The sequence below is a fragment of the Denticeps clupeoides genome, chromosome 1, assembly GCF_900700375.1.
Source record: "Denticeps clupeoides chromosome 1, fDenClu1.1, whole genome shotgun sequence".
Lineage (NCBI taxonomy): Eukaryota > Metazoa > Chordata > Actinopteri > Clupeiformes > Denticipitidae > Denticeps > Denticeps clupeoides.
The window spans coordinates 18,100,517-18,120,957 of record NC_041707.1 but is presented as its reverse complement, the minus strand read 5'-3'; the positions used below and the strand labels follow the sequence as shown (position 1 = coordinate 18,120,957).

At 44.8% G+C, this 20,441-nt stretch overlaps 1 protein-coding gene across 2 annotated transcripts in view; it reads right to left on the bottom strand.

Annotated features, from left to right (window-relative positions):
* LOC114789864 (tetratricopeptide repeat protein 28-like) overlaps window positions 1–20,441 on the bottom strand; it is a 122,206-nt gene that overhangs the window by 62,962 nt on the left and 38,803 nt on the right. For both annotated transcript variants that reach the window (XM_028979292.1, XM_028979298.1), the window contains exons 2-4: window positions 7,772–7,919; window positions 2,904–3,176; window positions 1,931–2,061 (exon numbers count right to left, since the gene is read on the bottom strand). In XM_028979292.1, coding sequence (XP_028835125.1) covers window positions 1,931–2,061; window positions 2,904–3,176; window positions 7,772–7,919 — 552 coding nt within the window. The remainder of the gene's footprint in view (window positions 1–1,930; window positions 2,062–2,903; window positions 3,177–7,771; window positions 7,920–20,441) is intronic.

The following is a 20,441-nucleotide window of genomic DNA, read 5'->3' as shown; positions in this document are numbered from 1 at the left end:
TAAGGTCTAAAGTATCCAAAAAAAAAATAAAAAGTAAAATCCAGGTTTACTACTGGTATTGGCAGATCATACATACATGTCTTGTAAAGTTGCCTTTTCTACCATTTTCTTACCATTTGAAATAGGGACAAAAATCACCAATATTGTAAAACTTGTAATAACTGTCCAGAGGATGAAGATGATATTTCTGTAGAGCAGGGGTCACCAACCCTGCTCATGGAGGACCACCAGTCCTGTACAGCTTAGATCTTTCCATGTTCAACCACACCTTGTTCAAAACTGGGTGATAATGAGTACAGTGGTTGAATCAACTGGGATAAGTAAAGGTAAACACAAAATGTGCAGGACAAATGCCCTCCAGGACCAGGTTTCATGACCCCTACTATAGAGTGACAATTGCTGTAAAGTGATTTTTGCCAATAAAAAATTTTTTTTTATAAAGTGATTTATTTTTTTATTGAATTGAAATGACCCAAAATATACTCAAACCGCAAATGGACATTTACATGGTGTTGTATGGAGTGACAGAGGGACCAGTGCAGGGGGTTGGGGATGCTCCTAATTAATCCAGTCTGCCTGATTAAGTAAACTGATTTATTCTCAAACACACACACACACATTTACTAGTAAAACTACTAATACCAATGCACCGACCCTGCCCCCAAACCCCGAAAAGCACACAGTGACACGTCACATTTGCCTAGCTGCACCTCATTAAAACCCCACCATCTGGACAGCCAATTACTGCACAGTTCTGTGCTTATAGGGGGTGGAGGTTTATGTGCTATAGGGACCCCTCACCCCCTTAGACTTATACACACATTTACATTTATTGCACATTAACACGTTAACGTTTATTAATTTAATTGAAGCTCAGTAATTTACTGGTTAAGACAAAAAGGTTAAGTATGCTCCGCAATAGTTGTAGCGCTTTGTAGAGGTTGCATTTCTGGTGTTGAGGGTCAGCAGGATAAGACACTGGTACCACCCAATTTACAAAGTTAGTAGTTTAACTCACTGTGACTAGTTATCACTTGCACTATTTCACCTATGATCCATGAGCATTTCCTTAGGGACCTCCAGTTAAGCATAGAAAAGCTTAACCCCTTGTGTACATCTCAAATATATGAGCAAACAAACATATACTGACACATCTGTATAGGAGCGGATGTGTCAGCACAGTATATGCAGTTCATTTAAACTATTACAAGTTCTGTAACTTTGCAGGTCAGATGTCAGCTCCCCTCCTCTCAGTCAGCTGACATTTCATTCATTGTCTGGGGCTCACTTGCCCATTTAAATGGACCTCCAGCATAAAGAAGAAGACAAACAATGGTGCTAGCTGGCATCTGCCAATGAACCTAACCAAGACAGTGGAAGACTTGTATCCCTCACATCCCTCTGAGCCTATGAGCCACAGATATCTAAAAACATTTTACATTTTTCTTTTAGTGCTTATAATTGAAAAATAAATAAAACTGAATTGGTCCAGGTTTTATAAGGCATGAAAATAAAAATGTCATCTTACAACTGTAGTCTAGATGCCTTGACCGGTGACAAATATGATAATATTTTTATCATATATCAACAAGATTAAGTGCCAATTAACCTTGAAAGGGCATCTTGTTAGATTATGTTATATTCGGGCCAATATGCTAAATTAACACCCACAATCGATTCAATAGAGCTCACCCCTACACCTGCCTAACATAACAGAAACCCCTGTCTTAGCAATTAAAGAAGACAAAAGACCAGCAACCATTTATCCTCCATTCATTTCAGTGCATCTTTTACAGCTGCATTGTATTATGGAGTAACAAAATTAGACCGGGTTCAGTTTCACTCACTCATTTCTCTTATATATTCATTCACAGACCCCATAAAAGCAACAGGAGTTCCAGCAAAATTGTACTGGGCCACAACGCCCTACCTCTCTATCCTTCAGTCTCATGGCGAGCACCAGCTGGTTTCGATGGTTGGACAGCGCCTCACGGTAGTTGCCCTTGGAGAAGTACGCCGACCCCAGGTTGCCATGGGCGCGGCACTCACCTGATTGGTCACCTGTAAGAGAGAAGAGCGGCCATGTTTGAGATACACTAAAGCTAAGTGTCTGCACTGGTAGCAGTAACTGCTAAATTAATAGTCTGTACACACTGGTACCATTTTTCACAGTTTTTTACGTGGTTGTGTATGTATAATAACAGTTGCCAAAATTAGCAATACCTTACTCTCATTGAGATGTAATAGAATGCATGTAATGGTGAAATATACAACAATAAAGTCTCTGTATTCAGTACACATTTCATTTTATAGTTACTTGGATTAATAAGAGAAAACGACCAAAATACAACTGTATTTGCATAAGCTCAAATGGAGATGTGGATATGCCAGAAGCAAACTGTAGTGTAGTGTAGTGTAGTCATAAGTGATGGTGATTTGACCAATTGTAGGACTGAGTCGGCTTCAGACGTTTGCAGATGTGAATAACATGAAAATTGTCATCAAAATATTTATGATTTATTCATGTTAATTCTGATATACAAAATGTAATGGTGGTAGTAGCCTAGTGGGTAAGACACTCGTCTATGAATCAGAAGACCCAGGTTCAAATCCAACTTACTACCATTGTGTCCCTGAGCAAGACACTTAACCCTGAGTTGCTCTAGGGGGGGACTGTAACTACTGATTGTAAGTCGCTCTGGATAAGGGCGTCTGATAAATGCTCTAAATGTAAATGTAAATGTAATGGTCAAGTTTACCATCAAGAAAGAAAATTGCATTAAATGCATAAGAAAATATTATAAATGTATCATGAATACATTACTTTGTATTGTACATTACTGTAATGTTATTGTACATTACATTACTTTGTATTGTAAACTCATGATCTTTAGCACAGTTACCTAAAGTCTTGGCCACTTCCATGTCCTGTTGCATATAGCCAATGCTCTTCTCTGTGTTGCCAAGCGACCAGTGGGCGGAGCTGAGGGCGGAGAAAACAGAACCTCGGAGTTTGAGGCTGCAGGTTCCGATCCTCAGTGCCGCTTCTAGAACCACCACTGAAGCTGTGTGATGTGTGGCTGAAAGCAACTCCTGACCAATCACAGAGACCACCACAAAGGGACTCCTGTCCAGCTTCATCTTCTGCAGCTGCTGATAGGTCGGCTCTAGAGAGTCTGCAAATAAGGCAGGAGAAAACTGGCAAAATTAAAATCATTCTTAATTTTTTCAAGACAGGTTTTTTGATTCATTACTTAATAATTAATTTGATTTGAAATATGCAATCAGTCAACCATAATAATGCCATGTGTTAGAAAATGAACATGTTTATTAATAATACCTATGTTCATTATAATAAATGCATTATACTACATTATTAGTCCAAATTAATTAACAACATATTGTAATGATGTAATTGTGAAAACCACAATGGCCCTTGTCACTTTATTCAAATGTACACATTACCCCACTGTTCCTCCTGTAAATAACATGGGTGTATTTAAAGCCAGTATTCTGCAACACAATATAAACCCACAACATCAGCCGACACTTGAGTTTTTCAGACATGTTGCTCTTCCGTTACTCGCCTCAGCACTCCAGTGTGACAGACTCATCACAGAGTTCATTCTTCACGAGCGGCTCATGGGTCTGTGACCATCAAGATGACTTTCAAGGCAATATCATTCATTTTAAATTCATGAGACACATTTAAAACAAATTAAAACTGGATTTGAATAGACAAGTCCATTAACTGTTTCTTTTTACTGAAGATTAATCCTGATGAGACGACAGAGTGGAACGGTGGCTGGGACCATTTTCATTTTCATATTGGAGTTAGTTAGTAGAGTTCAGGGGTGCGACAGGCTTCATTATAGGAGTCACATCACCTACTGGTTGGTTATGCTGGTCACTGTACAGGTGTCCTCCCTATATACCAAAAATCCGTTTTAACTAAACTTTACTCCACATACAATTTGTGTCTGGGGTGAGTAGCCCTTGTGCATTTGAAGTTACCTACAGCATTCAGTAGTCTATTCTTGCACTGTGACCACTTTTAATTTAAAAAGGCACAAAGTTTGAAAAGCTTTTTATTCATTTCAGCCCAACTGCCGCCATAAGAAACAAGCATTTAGTAAAGAACCATTACACACAGACAAAGGCAAAGAGATCCTCTGCCAGGAAAAAATCATCACATGAACTATCTGAGCAGAACCTGAACAAGACATGGACTCTGCTGACATAAAATAAAAAACGACAATACTCTGAAAAAGTGTCAGAAGTGAGAGGGGGGAAAAAATCATATACACAAGGTGACCTAAACCCTGTATGCGCACACACACGCTCACAACCACATACATTATGCCGCCAAATACACACGCAAGGTGACCTCTGGGAGGGAGTGCACAGAGCCGACTGAGGAAAAAGGCACAAAAACGCTTACAGTGACATAAATCAATGGCCCAGCATGAGAGAGTAACACTGGCCGGACACATCTACACACACACACACACACATTCTCTCGCATACACTCTGTATTTATATCAAGGGGACCTGTTATTAACACGCAAGTATAAGCAGCTAAATGTTAAAATGATTAATTAGCTAAATAACCCCTTATAACCTCAGGAACAAAAATGGTTCTATAAGTATATTATTCCAGCATCTACATAGAATAAAGACATGTAATGAGTGTTTGGGCAGTCAGAGTTAGTCTGCCCTAGAGATACAGGGGTTAATGAGTCCTGCTGATGCAATAAAGCCCCCAATAGTGCCTGCTGTCAGTGCGCACACATCTAAACCTATGCCATTCTCCTGCAGGCTGGCCGTTGTGTATGCAGTGCTGCGATGGGTGGATGATTTTCACACCTATGAAGATGCTTCAGTGTTCAGAGCTCAGGATGTAACATCCCAGCATGCCTCTATCTGTCTGCAGCCGCTGTGCGGTCTGTGGTGCTTTTACTGAGCTGGGGAGGCTCAGTAAAGTAAAAGTGAAGAGATTGTCACACGTGATACACAGCAGCACAGCACACAGTGCACACAGTGAAATTTGTCCTCTGCATTTAACCCATCACCCTGAGTGAGCAGTGGGCAGCCATGACAGGCGCCAGGGGAGCAGTGTTTGGGATGGTGCTTTGCTCAGTGGCACCTCAGTGGCACCTTGGCAGATCGGGATTCGAACCAGCAACCTTCTGATTACGGGGCCGCTTCCTTAACCACTAGGCCACCACTGCCCCAAAGAAGAAAAAGAAGACTCATATGGGACTGTATGTATGTGTGTTTTTTATGTTTGTGTAATGAGTCACTATCCTTGAAGGACTTCCTCTAAGAATGTACAAATCCAAACACATACCTTAAACAGAATACAAATGGCGTTTAATAACAATTAATTACATGTTTTACAAAAATATGTAATGTGTGTGAGAGAGAGAGTGTGTGTGTGCTTGATGTGCATTCATAACTTGTAATTGCATCTGGAGTGGCATGTAGGAGAGCCATAAATCAAACAGGCAGAATAAACGTACCACACACACACACACACACACACACTCGCATTATTGTGCACAGGAACTGAAATGGTGCGTACCTTGACAAGACCCGTTCTGAACCACACACACAAACACATTTCTCTGAGGAAGTGGTATGGTTCTGCTCTTTCCCCTCAGTCATTTCATCGTCCCATTTCACGAGCCATTACCACCCACTCTCCTGAGACCTCACCACAGGGGTGTGCGGGCGCACATATGCATGGATGTACACAATTGGATGTATTTAGGTGAATGTGTTTGCAAAGTGTATGAATGTGTGTGTGTGTGTGTGTGTGTGTGTGTGTGTATTTGAGTCAGAAGGCTCAAACTTGATCTCTTTTAGATGGCGCTTACTCTCTGTTCCACTTTATTTTATTTCCACTCTTGATATTTATCACAAAGCCTCATCGCCAAAAGAATAAGCGGTTTTACAATGAAGAGGCTTAGACTGTCAACTGGGATCCTACGGTGATGAGGTCTGTTTGTTACACCAATTCTTCTCTCTACTTAATAATCCCAATGTGTATTTGTGTGTGTGTGTGTGTGTGTATTAGGAAACTGACTTTTCATATCATTGCTTATCACAAGCAGTGCATTATATAATCATATAATGCACTGGACGATCCTGCTGATAAAAACGTGATTATGCTCCATGAAAATAGCCATCAAGGCACCCAGCTCTTTTTAAAAAACACCATCCTCACAGGCATGTATCACATGCAAAATCATTTCTTATTCAGAAGGTGTGGGGACATGGCTAGAAATTGTGCACTGCACGTACAACCACTGTCAGGCGGTACGAGTTGAGGTGAGAAAATGTGGCAAATAGGGCCCATAGTTCCAAATGATATCGAACAAGAAAGGAGAAAAGAAATGTTGACAAAATGGTCAGAAGACGGAATGAGAGAGAGCAGCAGAGGAACAAGCAAAAGGCATCTGCTGTAAGCGCTTCCACATCCCTTTGAGGCCTGTCTCTGTTTTGATGGGAAAACACAAAGGTTGGGTTAAAATGAGAAAGAAAAATGAAGAGGAAGGCAGGAAGCGTAGATGCAGTTAGGGGTAAAAATATCAGTGATCTAAGGTCTCTGTGTGTGTGTGTCTTGCTCAGGAACAAATGTGAGAAAAAAACTACAGAAAAATATTAAAAACATATTCACATTTCATTTATGAAGCATAATTCTTTAAACATACATAATTCCAGACACGTAGAGCAATCACTGGTAGCTGTAAAAAAAAATGTCACATGCACCAGTTTTTCCTGGTAATAGAAAATGATGTGTGACGTCACAGCTGTTGTATTGGCAGTTCATCTTTGTTATTCTGTCAGGTTGGCCTGCCCCACCTCCAATTTTACACCAGTTCTGGTTGACCCTCTCATGAAGTCAGCCATAATCACTCTCATGTACATCGCTGGGCTCACAGGCCGCATATACACAAATCATATCTGCGCTGTAATAAAGCTACCGCTTGATTTAAACTTTGCATTAAAGAAATTCTACGTTTTGTAAGAGTTCAGTCTGTGACTAGGGTACTAAGGGGCATATACACTGTATGTCTGTGAGTTTATGGGCATCGGGACATGATTTGGACCTCTGTATTGAGTCATGCAACATGTCATTGATACCCAGCACTGATGGATGCTGCTCTGATTCATCAAACCCAGTTATTGTGATTGACAGGGTGCAACATTACATTGCATTACCTCACCATTGATCTATGTTACACAGACCTATTTTGTCAATACAATCTATTATTAATGAAGTATTGGGGCACTGAAATGAAATGTGAAAATATCATATCATATACTTGCATCCAAAGCCTAGCTCAAGTGTCTGCGCGTCTAGACCCAGTACAGAGTTAATGTGTGGGCTAGACATGTCTGGGTGTCGCTGGAATAAGTGCATTTTTTGGCAACTGTCATACCACTCAGTGTTATGTTGTGACAAAATATGTTGATGGGGATAAAACTGTAAAACTGAAGCTGACGTTTTCTGTAGTGACAGCAGCGGTGGATCTTCAGTCCAACATTATTAAATGCTGTAAACCTGAGACAGCCCAAACCATGGAGCTGAGAAACTAGGGCAACCAGAAACTTCCAACTAGGACCCAATCTGTGAATTTCACAGATTTTACAATCTGACTTTCACTCAAGCACTGGCCAGTCTGTTATCATGCTGAGGACTGAGTGGTCAGGGTGCTCTCAGAGTTCCTTGTGCAGTTATAGAATGAAGCAGACCGCACATTACCTCTCATTGGGGACTTCATGGCGGCTTCCACCATGCCCACCAGCAGCTGCAGGCTCTTGGGGTCTTGAGCCAGCCCCGAGGCGAAAGCGGCCAGCGCGTCGGCATGGCGACCCAGGTACTGAAGGGCAACACCCTGTCGGAAGTATGCCTGTGGGAAAAGAGGAAGTGATGTAAGCAAGCATCCTGTTATACATTCCAATTTTGAACACAGCCATATATGATACCGCCTTAATTTGAATGATATTCAATGACAGTTATGGACATGGGAGTCATAATTATAACAAATAAACAGAGCCATGTGGCCTCGGCCTTGAGAAATCGATAAATGCAATCACGCTTTTTTAAAAAATTGTTGATGTAATGATTTTCTGAACAGTGGCATATCTGGCACAGAACGCTTTGTGGGGCACATTAAACACTAGCATGAAAATTCAAATGCAAATGCGGCTCATGAATTACATCACAAACGCGCATTAATTGAATGTTAATGTTGAGTGCAGGGTTGACATTTTATAACACAGCAACCAGTAGCCATTTTTTCCCCGTCTTGATTTTAAAACAGAGCAAAAAAATTCAGCAACAGCAGACTACCAGTCTGTGACATATCCACATTCACGTCGTTAGCACTACTTTTCAGTGAACTTTATGGGAAGTCTTTTTTTGTGGCAAGCTATTGTGATCAGCATATAAATTAACCATTTATTGCATACGTTTTATGTTATGTAACATCATGAGTGACTTATTTCATATTAACTAATATAAGACATTTCCAACATTTTGAACCTGAAAAGTAGTATATTGACTGTTTATAGCGGATTTACTTCCTGATGAACGCCTAACATTGCTATAATCACTTTTTTCTCTTTAGTTCTTCTATGCCATGGCTCCCTGCAGAATTGATTGCACCACAGATTTCCTTTAGAGACATATTGCTCCCTTCCCTCCGTTCTCTGTTCAGCTTAATTGGGAAGCCCACCCCATATGAACATCCTCTGTAAACAAGACCAAGCATGAATCGCTCTCCTTTCGTGCAAACACAAAAGCGTTTAGCTTTTGCTTACTGCTGGGAATCTTTACTTTTATCACACAATAAGGCCAGGAATTTGGGAACTTGTTCAAAAATTCAGTAATGGCCAAAGTTGCCAGTCTGTCAGGAAAAAAAAAAACTTTCATTAAATCCAGCCAGAAAGCTGCGCCAGATGATCAGATGAGATATTATCCTCCGGGACAGTCTGCTGCACGGCATGTACGCTTACTTTATTATGCTATTTGCTTTATTAAAGCGCACGCTGCTGCTCTGTGATTGCCGTTCTGTAGATGCATCCTCCACACATGGCAGAAAAGGGAATTGGCTGCTGCAGAGCAGGCTGCATGAGCGTCTGCAAAACTGTCTGGGATGCTTGGGAATATCAAGCAACAGGGTATATAGGGTTATTTCCCTCAAAACCAAGAAAAACACAGAAATGAAAACAAAGGAATAAGCCACGCCTCATCAGAAACACACACACAGGTTCTTACATTCACTGAGGCTAATGTACATCAAGCTGAACCATGAACTACCAGTTCAGCACTTTTAACCAGCCAGTCAACATATTCTGTTTGTTCAGTGATAATATGTTTTAATATATTTTAATATACATTTTATATACATATATATATGTGTGTGTGTGTGTGTGTATTTAGAATGTGTGCTCACATTCTAAAATGTATACTGTACGCACACACACACACACAGACGTATGAATATGTAAATATCTCTCCTGATGACACATGATCAACACAGTCAGATGCGATGATACGTCAGCTATTAGTCCGAGCAGTAAAAATACGGAGCATGTAAATTGCATTTAGCATGGGCAAGGACTATTAATTAACACCCCGCACCACCTGCATATTCAGCTCCACCGGGCACGGAGAAGCAGGGACGTTGTGGAGAATGAGACATGACGCAGATTTATGGATGACGGTAATTAATTTTGCCGCCGTGCCGACGGACCGCTCTGATGAGTTAAACCCACAGAGGAGTGGGATTACACTGGCATGTTAACCCCTGCAATGTGTCTGTCAGCAGAACGCTGATGTGGTCGTCTAACACACATCCATGAGACACAGCACACAACAGGCAGGAAGGAAAGAGTTACTGAGAAGAACAGAGAGATGCGTGAAAGACACAGAAATAAGGAAAGGAAATAAAAAATGATTCAAAAGAAACCAGACATAAAAAGGTCTTAAAGTCAATGTGTGTCTGTTTGTGTCTTTGTAGAGAAGCTAAAGGGAGACTTAACCCAGAGGGGAGCTAATATGAGACATTTAAAATCACCTATTTCTTTGATTTATTCCAAAATTTGACCTTAATTCTTTAAATCCCCAATTGACTGAAAGAAAGAAAATAGTATCTTAATGTTATTTTTAATTCATGTCTGAACAAATTATTTGAGTTTTAAAGCTGTAGAATATTCAAATATTGACATTTGGAATTACCGTTGCAAAGCAGTAGTATGATATTTTCTCACATTACCATTATGTGGGGTCACACTATTACAGTTTTTAAGTCAATTGCTATGGAAACTGCCGTTTCAAGGTTGGCTTCTTGTGCTTATTGTCTGTGAGACAGCAGTAACCAGCACGTGATCGAGATACCTGGGCAGTCCATGTGTTGCACAAAGGCTGGACCATTAAAGCCCAAAGATGTGAGAAGGGGGAAAAAATGCAAACGTTACACAATCATAGTAGGGAATATTTCTAAATCACGACCCTCCATACACAAAGATACGGTAACTCTCAAACCCTTTTATCATAAAGTGAGTCACTGACCCGCTATTAATGAACACTGCCCGAATTGGAAGATTTATTCAGGCCCCTGCGCTCCCGGTCTGATCATGTTTTTGATATGCACTACAGGTTTTTCTCAGATTATGAATTAAATTACTGCCAGTGAACAGTCCTACTCTGTTATACTAGCTGTTTTTTTTGTGACTCTTCCATGAGTTCATTTTAATAGACATTATATGGACCTTTTACCATTCAATGTGTTTTTAATTTTGTGCCTACCTCACCAATTTTCTTTTTAAATTAGCCAAATGTTGCAGCTAATATAGGTTCTCTCCCAGAAAACGCAGGTCCCCTGGGGCGATATAAAGACCGAGTCCAATTACATTCTCACTTTCAGCTAACAAAAAACTATCTCAAGCACTGATAAACAGTCTGTGCTCTTTCAGTATGAACAATTTGAACACATAACAGCACACCTAAAGCTCAGGGGGGAAAAAAAAGACCACAGCAGCATTTTCTTTCCTTTCTTCTGATTCGACGGGCCCGCGTCTGGGTAAAATGTAAAGCTCTTTATTTTAATTGTTGTCAAAAACATGTATTACGTGAAATCTCACATGTATATGGTCAGATTTGGTTTGAGCTGATCGTCTGTTCTGCAGCTCTTCATGTTGAAGAAAGTGTTCTGGTCTTAAAACAGATATACTTATATAACTTCTTCTGAGCAAAGTGTTTCCCATCCCAGTTCCTGAGAACTGTGCATTGAGTGTAGTGACAAAACACTAAATTCATTACCATAGCTGAAATTGCTCTGATCGTTGGAACTTGTAGAGGCTGGTGCAGGCTGATGAGAATAAAAAGGGCCTGTTCAAGAAACACCAGTCTGCTGCCAAACCCTCACAGCGTAATGAGCATCATTACCATGCCATTGATTATTAAATAGATTATTAACCCTAAAAAGGGAATCTTCAAATCTTTCCTTGGCCATGTCCTGTGCTTAATTAGACAATTTGTGCATTAGGCTTCGAGTCTTTCTCCACTGTGCTTGCGTGTAGCACAAGGACGGTTTGCTCAAATGACGGCAGTATGTCCCAAATAGACATATAGAACATATAATGTACTTCCCAACATTTTACTTCCTCCTCGTCACCACCTTCACTCCCGCCTAGATGGAATCTATCCCACCCTTCTTACCCTCCTTCAATCTGAACTTGTTCACTGAAGTGTTTTTCTGCAGAAGGTCTGGATTCATTATTAACTCTTTGTTTTTTAAAAAAGCAATTCAATTCAGGACTCATTAGTTTTAAAAAAAAGGATACCTGTCACGACTACGGACTTACGGGGGAAGGAAGCGCAGAGGTCTGACATACTGGGAAGGGGTTTTTATTAACAAACAAAGAAATACAAATAAAGACTGGCGCGGTGGCCGAAAACGATTTAAACTTAAATAAAGAACATAAACTAACCCGTAGGCGTGTGGCGATTGCCAGAACTCAAAACACATAACACTAAACAAGGTCAAGTTCGTGCATAGAGTTCACGAAAATGCCAGCGACCCCGAACGGGCGGAAACTTCCGGCATTTATGGGGCATCAGGATTAAAGTCAGGTGTGGAGGCCAGCTGCAGGCAATCCTGACAATACCCTTGGTAGGGGTTCCCCTTGGTCCCACCCCCCCCCCCCACACACATAAAGAGATTGCACACATAATTCATTAGAATTATCTTGGTAGTTTTTACCGTACTCTAAGTTATGTCAGGATTATTGATGATGCGCCATGGGTGCATGGGCAGAAAATAGGGAAAATATAATGTAGCAGCTCACAATGCACTAAGAGTATTTATCTACTTTCACAGTGACCTTGATGTGACGCGAATCATAAAAAAAGTTTTAAATGGCCAAAAAAGAGAGTATTGCTGATGAGGTCATTTCAGTCACAGTAGGTTCAAGTGTTTCGTTAATGGGGTACATCATCGTCCCAGTCCTACAATCCATACAAGCATGTCCCGAGAGGCTTTAAAACCTTCGTCCTCCTCATCGCAGCCTTCTGAGACAAACAACTTTCTTTTGTTGTTTAACCCTGTCTCACTGTCTGCAGTAGACTCTGTCAGTGTGTGTGTGTGTGTGTGTGTGTATGTGTGAGTAGCTAACCAAAGTATGAGAAGCTTGTCGTTTCGCTATGGCTTTAATATTTCATGAACGCCTGTTTGAAGTTATTTTAAATATTCATCTTTTCTCAATCTTTTTCCTTTTAAGACAAAGGTGCAGGAAAATGATACGCAAGAAATGGAGGCCGGTGTCGCATCCCTGTACTAAAGGGCGGATTTAACCCCTCTGAATGATTTACAGATAAAAGACATACGTGACTGAGCTTTCATTTAACAGCCACGTTATTTGACTGTTCTCCGGTTAACACTACGCCTCACCCTAAACTGTACAAAATGAACAATTCTTCTTCCTTGTATTGACCAAGACAGCATTATGCTTGACGTCAGAGTGTGTGTGAGTGTGTGTGTGAGTGTGAGGGTGTGTGAGTGTGAGGGTATATACCAGTAGGAATTGACATTAAATTCCACAGACTTCTGTCCATCCCCTGAAAAAAATGTATGTTCTCTGTTCATATTCCTCCATGTCTGTTTTCAAAATCTCTATTTCAGTCATGTTGTGCATAAAACACACACACAATCTAGAATATATGCTGCATGCATACTTTCAAAAATGCCCAGGCATATCTGCAAAAATGTCACCGTGCGAGTTAGCGTGTTGCTAATTAGCGCTAATGGCTTGCACTGCACCAGTCCTGAAACCCTTTCGTGTCCCCAAGCACCCACTCCTCAGTCCTTCTCTCCTCTCCTCTCCTCTCCTCTCTTCTCTCTCTCCTGCCTGCCACCCACTTCTTTCCAGTCTGCCCCAGAAACGTCACCTGCAGAGCGGGCGACAGCTGGCGCCCCGCTGCCACCTCTTAAATCCGAGCACCTCGCCCACCGAAAGCAGCTCCCAGAGCCCGTAAAATGGCGCACACTTCGCTTCATGCAACAGACTGCAACCTGGAAGTAATTAGCTGAAGGAAGACATGAAAGAAAAAGAAAGCGAGTGAGTGAGTGAGTGAGTGAGTGAGTGAGTGAGAAAGCTGGGAGATTCCAGAAAACTGTGACATTTCACCTTTTACAGATTTAACTGCAGATGCACGGAATCAGAAGAAGAGCGTGAAGTAAACTGGACAACCTTGAGTCTCCGACCCATGAGGGCCGAACGCATTTATTTCTTGTGCCTCTGCACAGATGTCATTTGTACATGTAATTTTCCCTTACAGAAGGAATAATGAAATCAGCAAACAAAATTAAATGACACTGTATATTGAGGACATTTTAGTGTCTTTTAATTATGTTGTACAGTAGGAAAACCCTGAGGCCACTTTTTTGTTGGATAAAAACATAAATGTACCACTGACACTCTGATTATAGACCTCAAAATCAGAGAAATAAGATCTAAGACTAATGATAAGCACATACAAATATATTTTAAACATAATTTGTTGTCAAAGTTGAGGACTTTGCTGGATGAATACAATTTCACAAAGATTACTACATTTTATCCTTAGCTGTTATCAACCTTTCAGTGGCAAAAAGTATGAAAGGAACTATGTAAATAACCATAATTATATCAAAGTCTGGTATTGATTGCAGAAATGATTTTGCCCCTCAGCACCTCACAGAACATCTTTTAAACAGCCAATAGCTGCTAAATGCCAGATATCTGCAAACATGGATTAGTGTGATCACCGTAGTTCCGCCACAAGAATCAATAAATTTAATTACATCAGATTGGGGTGATTGCACAAGCAAACATGTAACTTGTGATGCAGAATATTGGTGCATATGTGTGTGTGTGTGTGTGTGTGTTTGCACACATGGCTTACCTGTCATCCCTTCATGTAGCAGGCACTATATTGATCTCAGAATTCAGCTCCAGACTGGTGTGTGTGTGTGTGTGTGTGTGTGTGTGTGTGTGTGTGTGTGTGTGGTCAGTGTCACTCAGTTCCTGTCTGTGTTTCACAAACAGCAGCCACTAAAGTCATTACCGAAGACAAAGAGCTTTCTTAATGGAACAGGTTAAACACTTACGATGTTAGGAGCTGTCAATTATTTCAAGACAACACAACAGAGCCCGTGTGAGTGAGTGAGTGAGTGAGTGAGTGAGTAAGAGAATGAGGCATGGGCTACAAAGAGAAAAATCCATCTCTTATAATCCTATTCTTCACATTTAAAGCTACTTCAGCCCTGACCATTCAGACCCAAGCAACCACCAACATTCCCACACTATGTGTGCTGCATGAATGTATAAATCAAGGCCACTCAGGGAAGGAGCGCTGAACAATTACTCGATCTGTACCAAATGTGCAGCTACTATGTCCATCCTTTTAAGGGTAGAGTGCAGGAAGACATGTTAACGTCCCCTCTCAAATACAGGGTCCCTGTCCCTCATCTACACCACCCCGACTGATGATAAAAAAAGAAAACAGAATAAAATAAAATTTACAGAAACATGCAGCAGTTTGAATTAAACAAGGGGTGGAAACAAATGAAAATACTGCCTAAGAAACCACATAAAACACTGCATAAGAACCACGTCACACTGGGTAAAAGCCAGGCTGTAAAAGTGAGTTTTTAAGCGAGATTTAAACGCAGTGATTGACGGCGCCTGCCCGACACTGATTGGTAGGTCATTCCATAGACGAGGTGCGATCGCAACAAAGGCCCTGTCACCTCTGAGCTTGTAATGTGACCGAGGAACAGACAATAGTCTCTGGCCTGAAGACCTGAGAGAACGGGCTGGAGTGTAAGAACGGAGTTGGTCTGATTTAAAAACAAATAAAAGAATTTTAAAACCGACAGGGATCCAGCGTAGTGAGGCGTTACGTGATCTCGCCTGTTTGTACCAGTGAGAAATCGCGCGGTTGCATTTTGTACTAATTGTGGGCGAGCTAGAGATGTCTAGCAATGAATTACAGAAGTCAAGGAGGGATGTAATGAAAGCGCGCTTCCAGACTTCATTTGGAAAGGACTGGCTTGAGCTTGGTCAGGCGCCTCAGCTGAAAAAAGCACGATTTTACAAGATCGTTAACCCGTGCATCCATTTTCAGAGCCGAGTCCATTTTAACACCTAGGTTTGTAATCAATGATTTTTCCACAAGGGGCGAGGGAAGCCAGGTCAATATGGGGGTCACCGCTACCAAAAAGCACACATTCTGTCTTACTCTCATTTCGGTCAGACAGTCGAGGAGAGGTTGGATAGAGCACCGCTTGGTATACTTGACACTGATTTTTCAACTCATCCTTCTTAGTATTATTTTAAATATAATCACTGTTTCCAGACAAATATATATAACTGTTTCCAGTTTAACAACTTTCTTGATTTTACCGTTTTACTTGACATACCTAGAACAAGGTGCTAATATAAAATGATTTAATAATTTTGTGTTCTTCACTCAGTTACACTACTGAAGTTTGATTAATGTGTAATTGCTTCCGTGTTGCCTCCTTAAATGAAACTTCGCCAGCATCCCCACATTATTTAATTGTAAACACTGTCACTGCTGATCTAATTTAAATAAAGAGGATGCAGAACAGCTCATTGCGTAATGAGGAGTATGTGATGTTCTTATTGAATAATTCTGATTCATTTATATACGCAGCAAGCTCTGTCAGCACAACATCTATCATAAATGTGTCCATTCTAACAATAACCCTGGAATACAAATGGTGTAGGGTGTGCAGACTACACAAGCTGATTAGCACCCCAAAAATGCCCCCCCAGTGAGTAATAATGACTCCCACCAGACCTTTGCAGCAGACAGCAGTGTATCTTCCAATAAAATGAGCAAAAATGCTAAATGTAAACAGAGCAATAAAGATATATTACAAAATGCAGGAACATGCATTTAATCACAAAAGAGAGCCAGATATCAACCATTCAAAACCAGTTCTCAGCCGCACACACACACATGAAAATACTCTAATACTCTAAATCTTTTTTTATATATGCAGTAATGAACAGTCAAACTCCCCCGAGAGACACCAAGTTGAATTGGATTTGACAGAATTTTACCTAAGATTTACATTACACAATCAGGCCTCACAATTACATTAAATAGAGTGTAGTGTCTCCTGCTCTTATTTTAATCTAACATCTCCAAAGGTATCCCAGTGTTGTGTGATTTCTGATAAGAATTGAAAAGGACTTGTGGGTAAAATGTGACAACATACTGTCAGGATTGCCTGCAGCTGGCCTCCACACCTGACTTTAATCCTGACGCCCCATAAATGCCGGAAGTTTCCGCCCGTTCGGGGTCGCTGGCATTTTCGTGAACTCGCTGCACGAACTTGACCTAGTTTTGTTTTATGTGTTTTGAGTTCTGGCAATCGCCACACGCCTACGGGTTTGTTTATGTTCTTTATTTAAGTTTAAATCGTTTTCGGCCACCGCGCCAGTCTTTATTTGTATTTCTTTGTTTGTTATAATAAAACCCCCTTCCCAGCATGTCAAACCTCTGCGCTTCCTTCCCTCGTAAGTCCGTAGTCGTGACAGAATGCCAGCGACCCCCCCCAAAAGCGCAGAGGTAAAAAACAGAGGAGAAGAAACGCCGCGAAGGACGCAGCGCGGCGCGGCGAACGCGGACACCAGGGGAGAGACGCGCCGCCCGTTCTGGTGGAGCGTTTTCTCCCCGAGAAGCCGTGGTACGCGGCGCCGAGTGATGACGTCATCCCCGGGAAACTCCGCGAAACCCGGAAGCGACAACGTCGGCGGGTGAGTGGGCGGAGCGAGGACGTTGGCGTCGGCAGCAGCGAGGAAGTGACGTGGGCAGCGAGCGCAGAAGATGCGACCCCCACGATCTTCGCCATGTCGAGCCAAGAACTCTGCGCTCTGCTGGCAAGGCTCCCCGTGGACTGGGACGACACGGACGACGACGAGAGCACGGGAGACGAGAGTTGGGCTCCGCCCATCGCACCAGTCTGCGATCGTCGCAAGGTCCGTGGGGACCCACGTCACTTCCAGGGGGGTGAGAAGCGACAACAACGGCGGCGTCCCTCCAGTGAGGGGATGGGCAGCCTCCAGCCCGAATGGCCAGAGTACTGTCCCTGGGAGTTGATCGCACCCTGGGTCCAGGATGTCCGCAGGGTGGACGACCCTCGGAGTCACAGGTGGGAGGACACGGATGACGAAAGCGACAATGACGTGGATTTTCGTTGGGCAGTCGGGGCCGGGATGGCTCCACCCAGCGCGCGCGTCCGAGATTGTTGCGACATCCGTGAAGATCCACGTGACTTCCGAGGGTATGAGGTCGACACGGACCAACACGAGGATGACGCCGATTGGGCAGTCGGTGCCGGGATGGCTCCGCCCATCGTGCCCGTCCGTTGCGAGGTCCGTGGAAACCCACGTCAGTCCCAGAGGTGCGACAACAGTGAGGAGGAGGACAGCGATGCGGGCGTAAGCTGGTGGAACAGGGCGACAGGAGGTCGCCAACCAGCAACTGCACTGTCGGAACTGCCTCACAGGGAAGATGCCCTCCCAGTTCCAGTCGCCGACCCGCCTTCCCTCTGCTCGGACGTTCCCCAGCTGAACGGCAGCGCATCACCAGCGCCCCCGCATGCTGGAGAAGACGTCCACCACCCCCCACGCCACACGCCCACCACCATCTCCAGCGACGCTGCCTGGCAGCAGGGAGAGACCGACAGGAGTTTTCGGGACTTCCAGCAGAGACTGAGGGCGGAGTTTGATCGGCCAGAGCCTGAGCCAGGGATCGAACTCTGCCCCTCCACCACATCCAGCGCCAGTCAGGATCCGGGGCAAGAAGACCAAGCACTGGCGGGCGACGAGAAGGTCGCGCCTCCCGAGATCCTGGCTGTGCCCCCTGAGGAGGTCCCGGAGTGCTCAGAGAGGGAACTAGACGACCCTCTCTTCTGTCTGTCTCTGTCTGTGTGTGTGTGCGTGGCATATGTGTCCGTATGTCGCCCCCACTTCCCCTCTTTGTGTCCACCAGATGGTGACCCAGCAGCAGAGCCGAACCCCAGGGAGGGAGTTCCCAACCTGACTGCACCGGTCCAAGGCGAGGTGGACGAGCCCCAAGGTACCCCTAAGTCCAGCCGGGGGGGGTGCTCCCCCAAAGAATTTTTTGGGGGGGTGCAGTTCGGGTTGGGGACTCCTCCTGAGGGGAGGGGAGGTGGGGAAGCGATGGAGCTGGGTCCTCCGGTAGCCAGTGAGGAGGGCGGGCCAGGCATGGGCCTGCGTCTGCCTCCAGAGGGGTGGAGCGCCATAGAGCCCCCGGGTAGGCATGAGGACCCAGCTGGGACAGACAGGAAGAGGGCCTGCTTGTCCCAACGGACGCAGAAGGGGCTAGCCGGATGGTCTGGCAATGCCCCCCCCTTGGCACCAGGGCCGTGCCGCGAGAGGGGCTGCATAGTCCCAGAAGGCACCAGCCTGGGGTGCCTGGAACAGTCGCCGGAGGCTCTGGGACAATCTCCCTGCGCGGTGCAGGGGGTGACACAAGACGTGTCAGAGGGGACATGTGGAGACAGGGCCCACATGTACCCAGATGGATCGGCCCTGATTATTGTGTGCAGGTACGGGAGTCCGGGGCCGCCAGGCGGGACCACGCCGGGGAGCCAGGCCGAGGGTCCGGGGCCGCCATGCGGGACCACGCCGGGGAGCCAGGCCGAGGGTCCGGGGCCGCCATGCGGGACCACGCCGGGGAGCCAGGCCGAGGGTCCGGGGCCGCCATGCGGGACCACGCCGGGGAGCCAGGCCGAGGGTCCGGGGCCGCCAAGCGGGACCACGCCGGGGAGCCAGGCCGAGGGTCCGGGGCCGCCAAGCGGGACCACGCCGGGGAGCCAGGCCGAGGGACCGGGGCCGCCACGCCTGACCACGCCGGGGAGCCAGCCCGAGGGACCGGGGCCGCCAGGCCTGACCACGCCGGGGAGCCAGCCCGAGGGACCGGGGCCGCCAGGCCTGACCACGCCGGGGAGCCAGCCCGAGGGACCGGGGCCGCCAGGCCTGACCACGCCGGGGAGCCAGCCCGAGGGACCGGGGCCGCCAGGCCTGACCACGCCGGGGAGCCAGCCCGAGGGACCGGGGCCGCCACGCCTGACCACGCCGGGGAGCCAGCCCGAGGGACCGGGTCCTCCAAGGGGAGGATACAGCAGGGCAGGAGCCCTGTGGTTGCCGCCATCCGCCCCGCCGCCTCCACTGATGGTACTGTTGGGGCTCCGAGGACGTAGCCCTTGGAGGGGGGGCTCTGTCAGGATTGCCTGCAGGAACCCAATCCTGACGCCCCATAAATGCCGGAAGTTTCCGCCCGTTCGGGGTCGCTGGCATTTTCGTGAACTCGCTGCACGAACTTGACCTAGTTTTGTTTCATGCGTTTTGAGTTCTGGCAATCGCCACACGCCTACGGGTTTGTTTAAGTTCTTTATTTACGTTAAACTGTTTTCGGCCACCGCGCCATTGTTTCTTTGAGTTTATTGTTTATTTGTTGTAGAATAAAAACCCCTCCCCAGTATGTCAGACCTCTGCGCTTCCTTCCCCCGTAAGTCCGTAGTCGTGACACATACTGTCCCCAGTCTAATCGGTCAGTCCAGGGCAGATCTATAAGGCAGAGAGAGAGAGGTGAGCGTGAACGTTCTGCAGATTATAGACCTCAAGCTCAAAGGGCTAAACACAGAACTGTGGCCCTCTGAGATAAAAACGGGTCCTCTGCTGATTCTTAATGAGGTTAGTTAGCATTCTCTCGACCTTGGCAAACGTGAAACGGCTGTCTCTTAGCCAGCTGACACATTAAAGGTGAGATGGCCCAATTTCCCACTCACCTAAAGAGACAAATGGACAAAAGCGTTGGGGGGGGC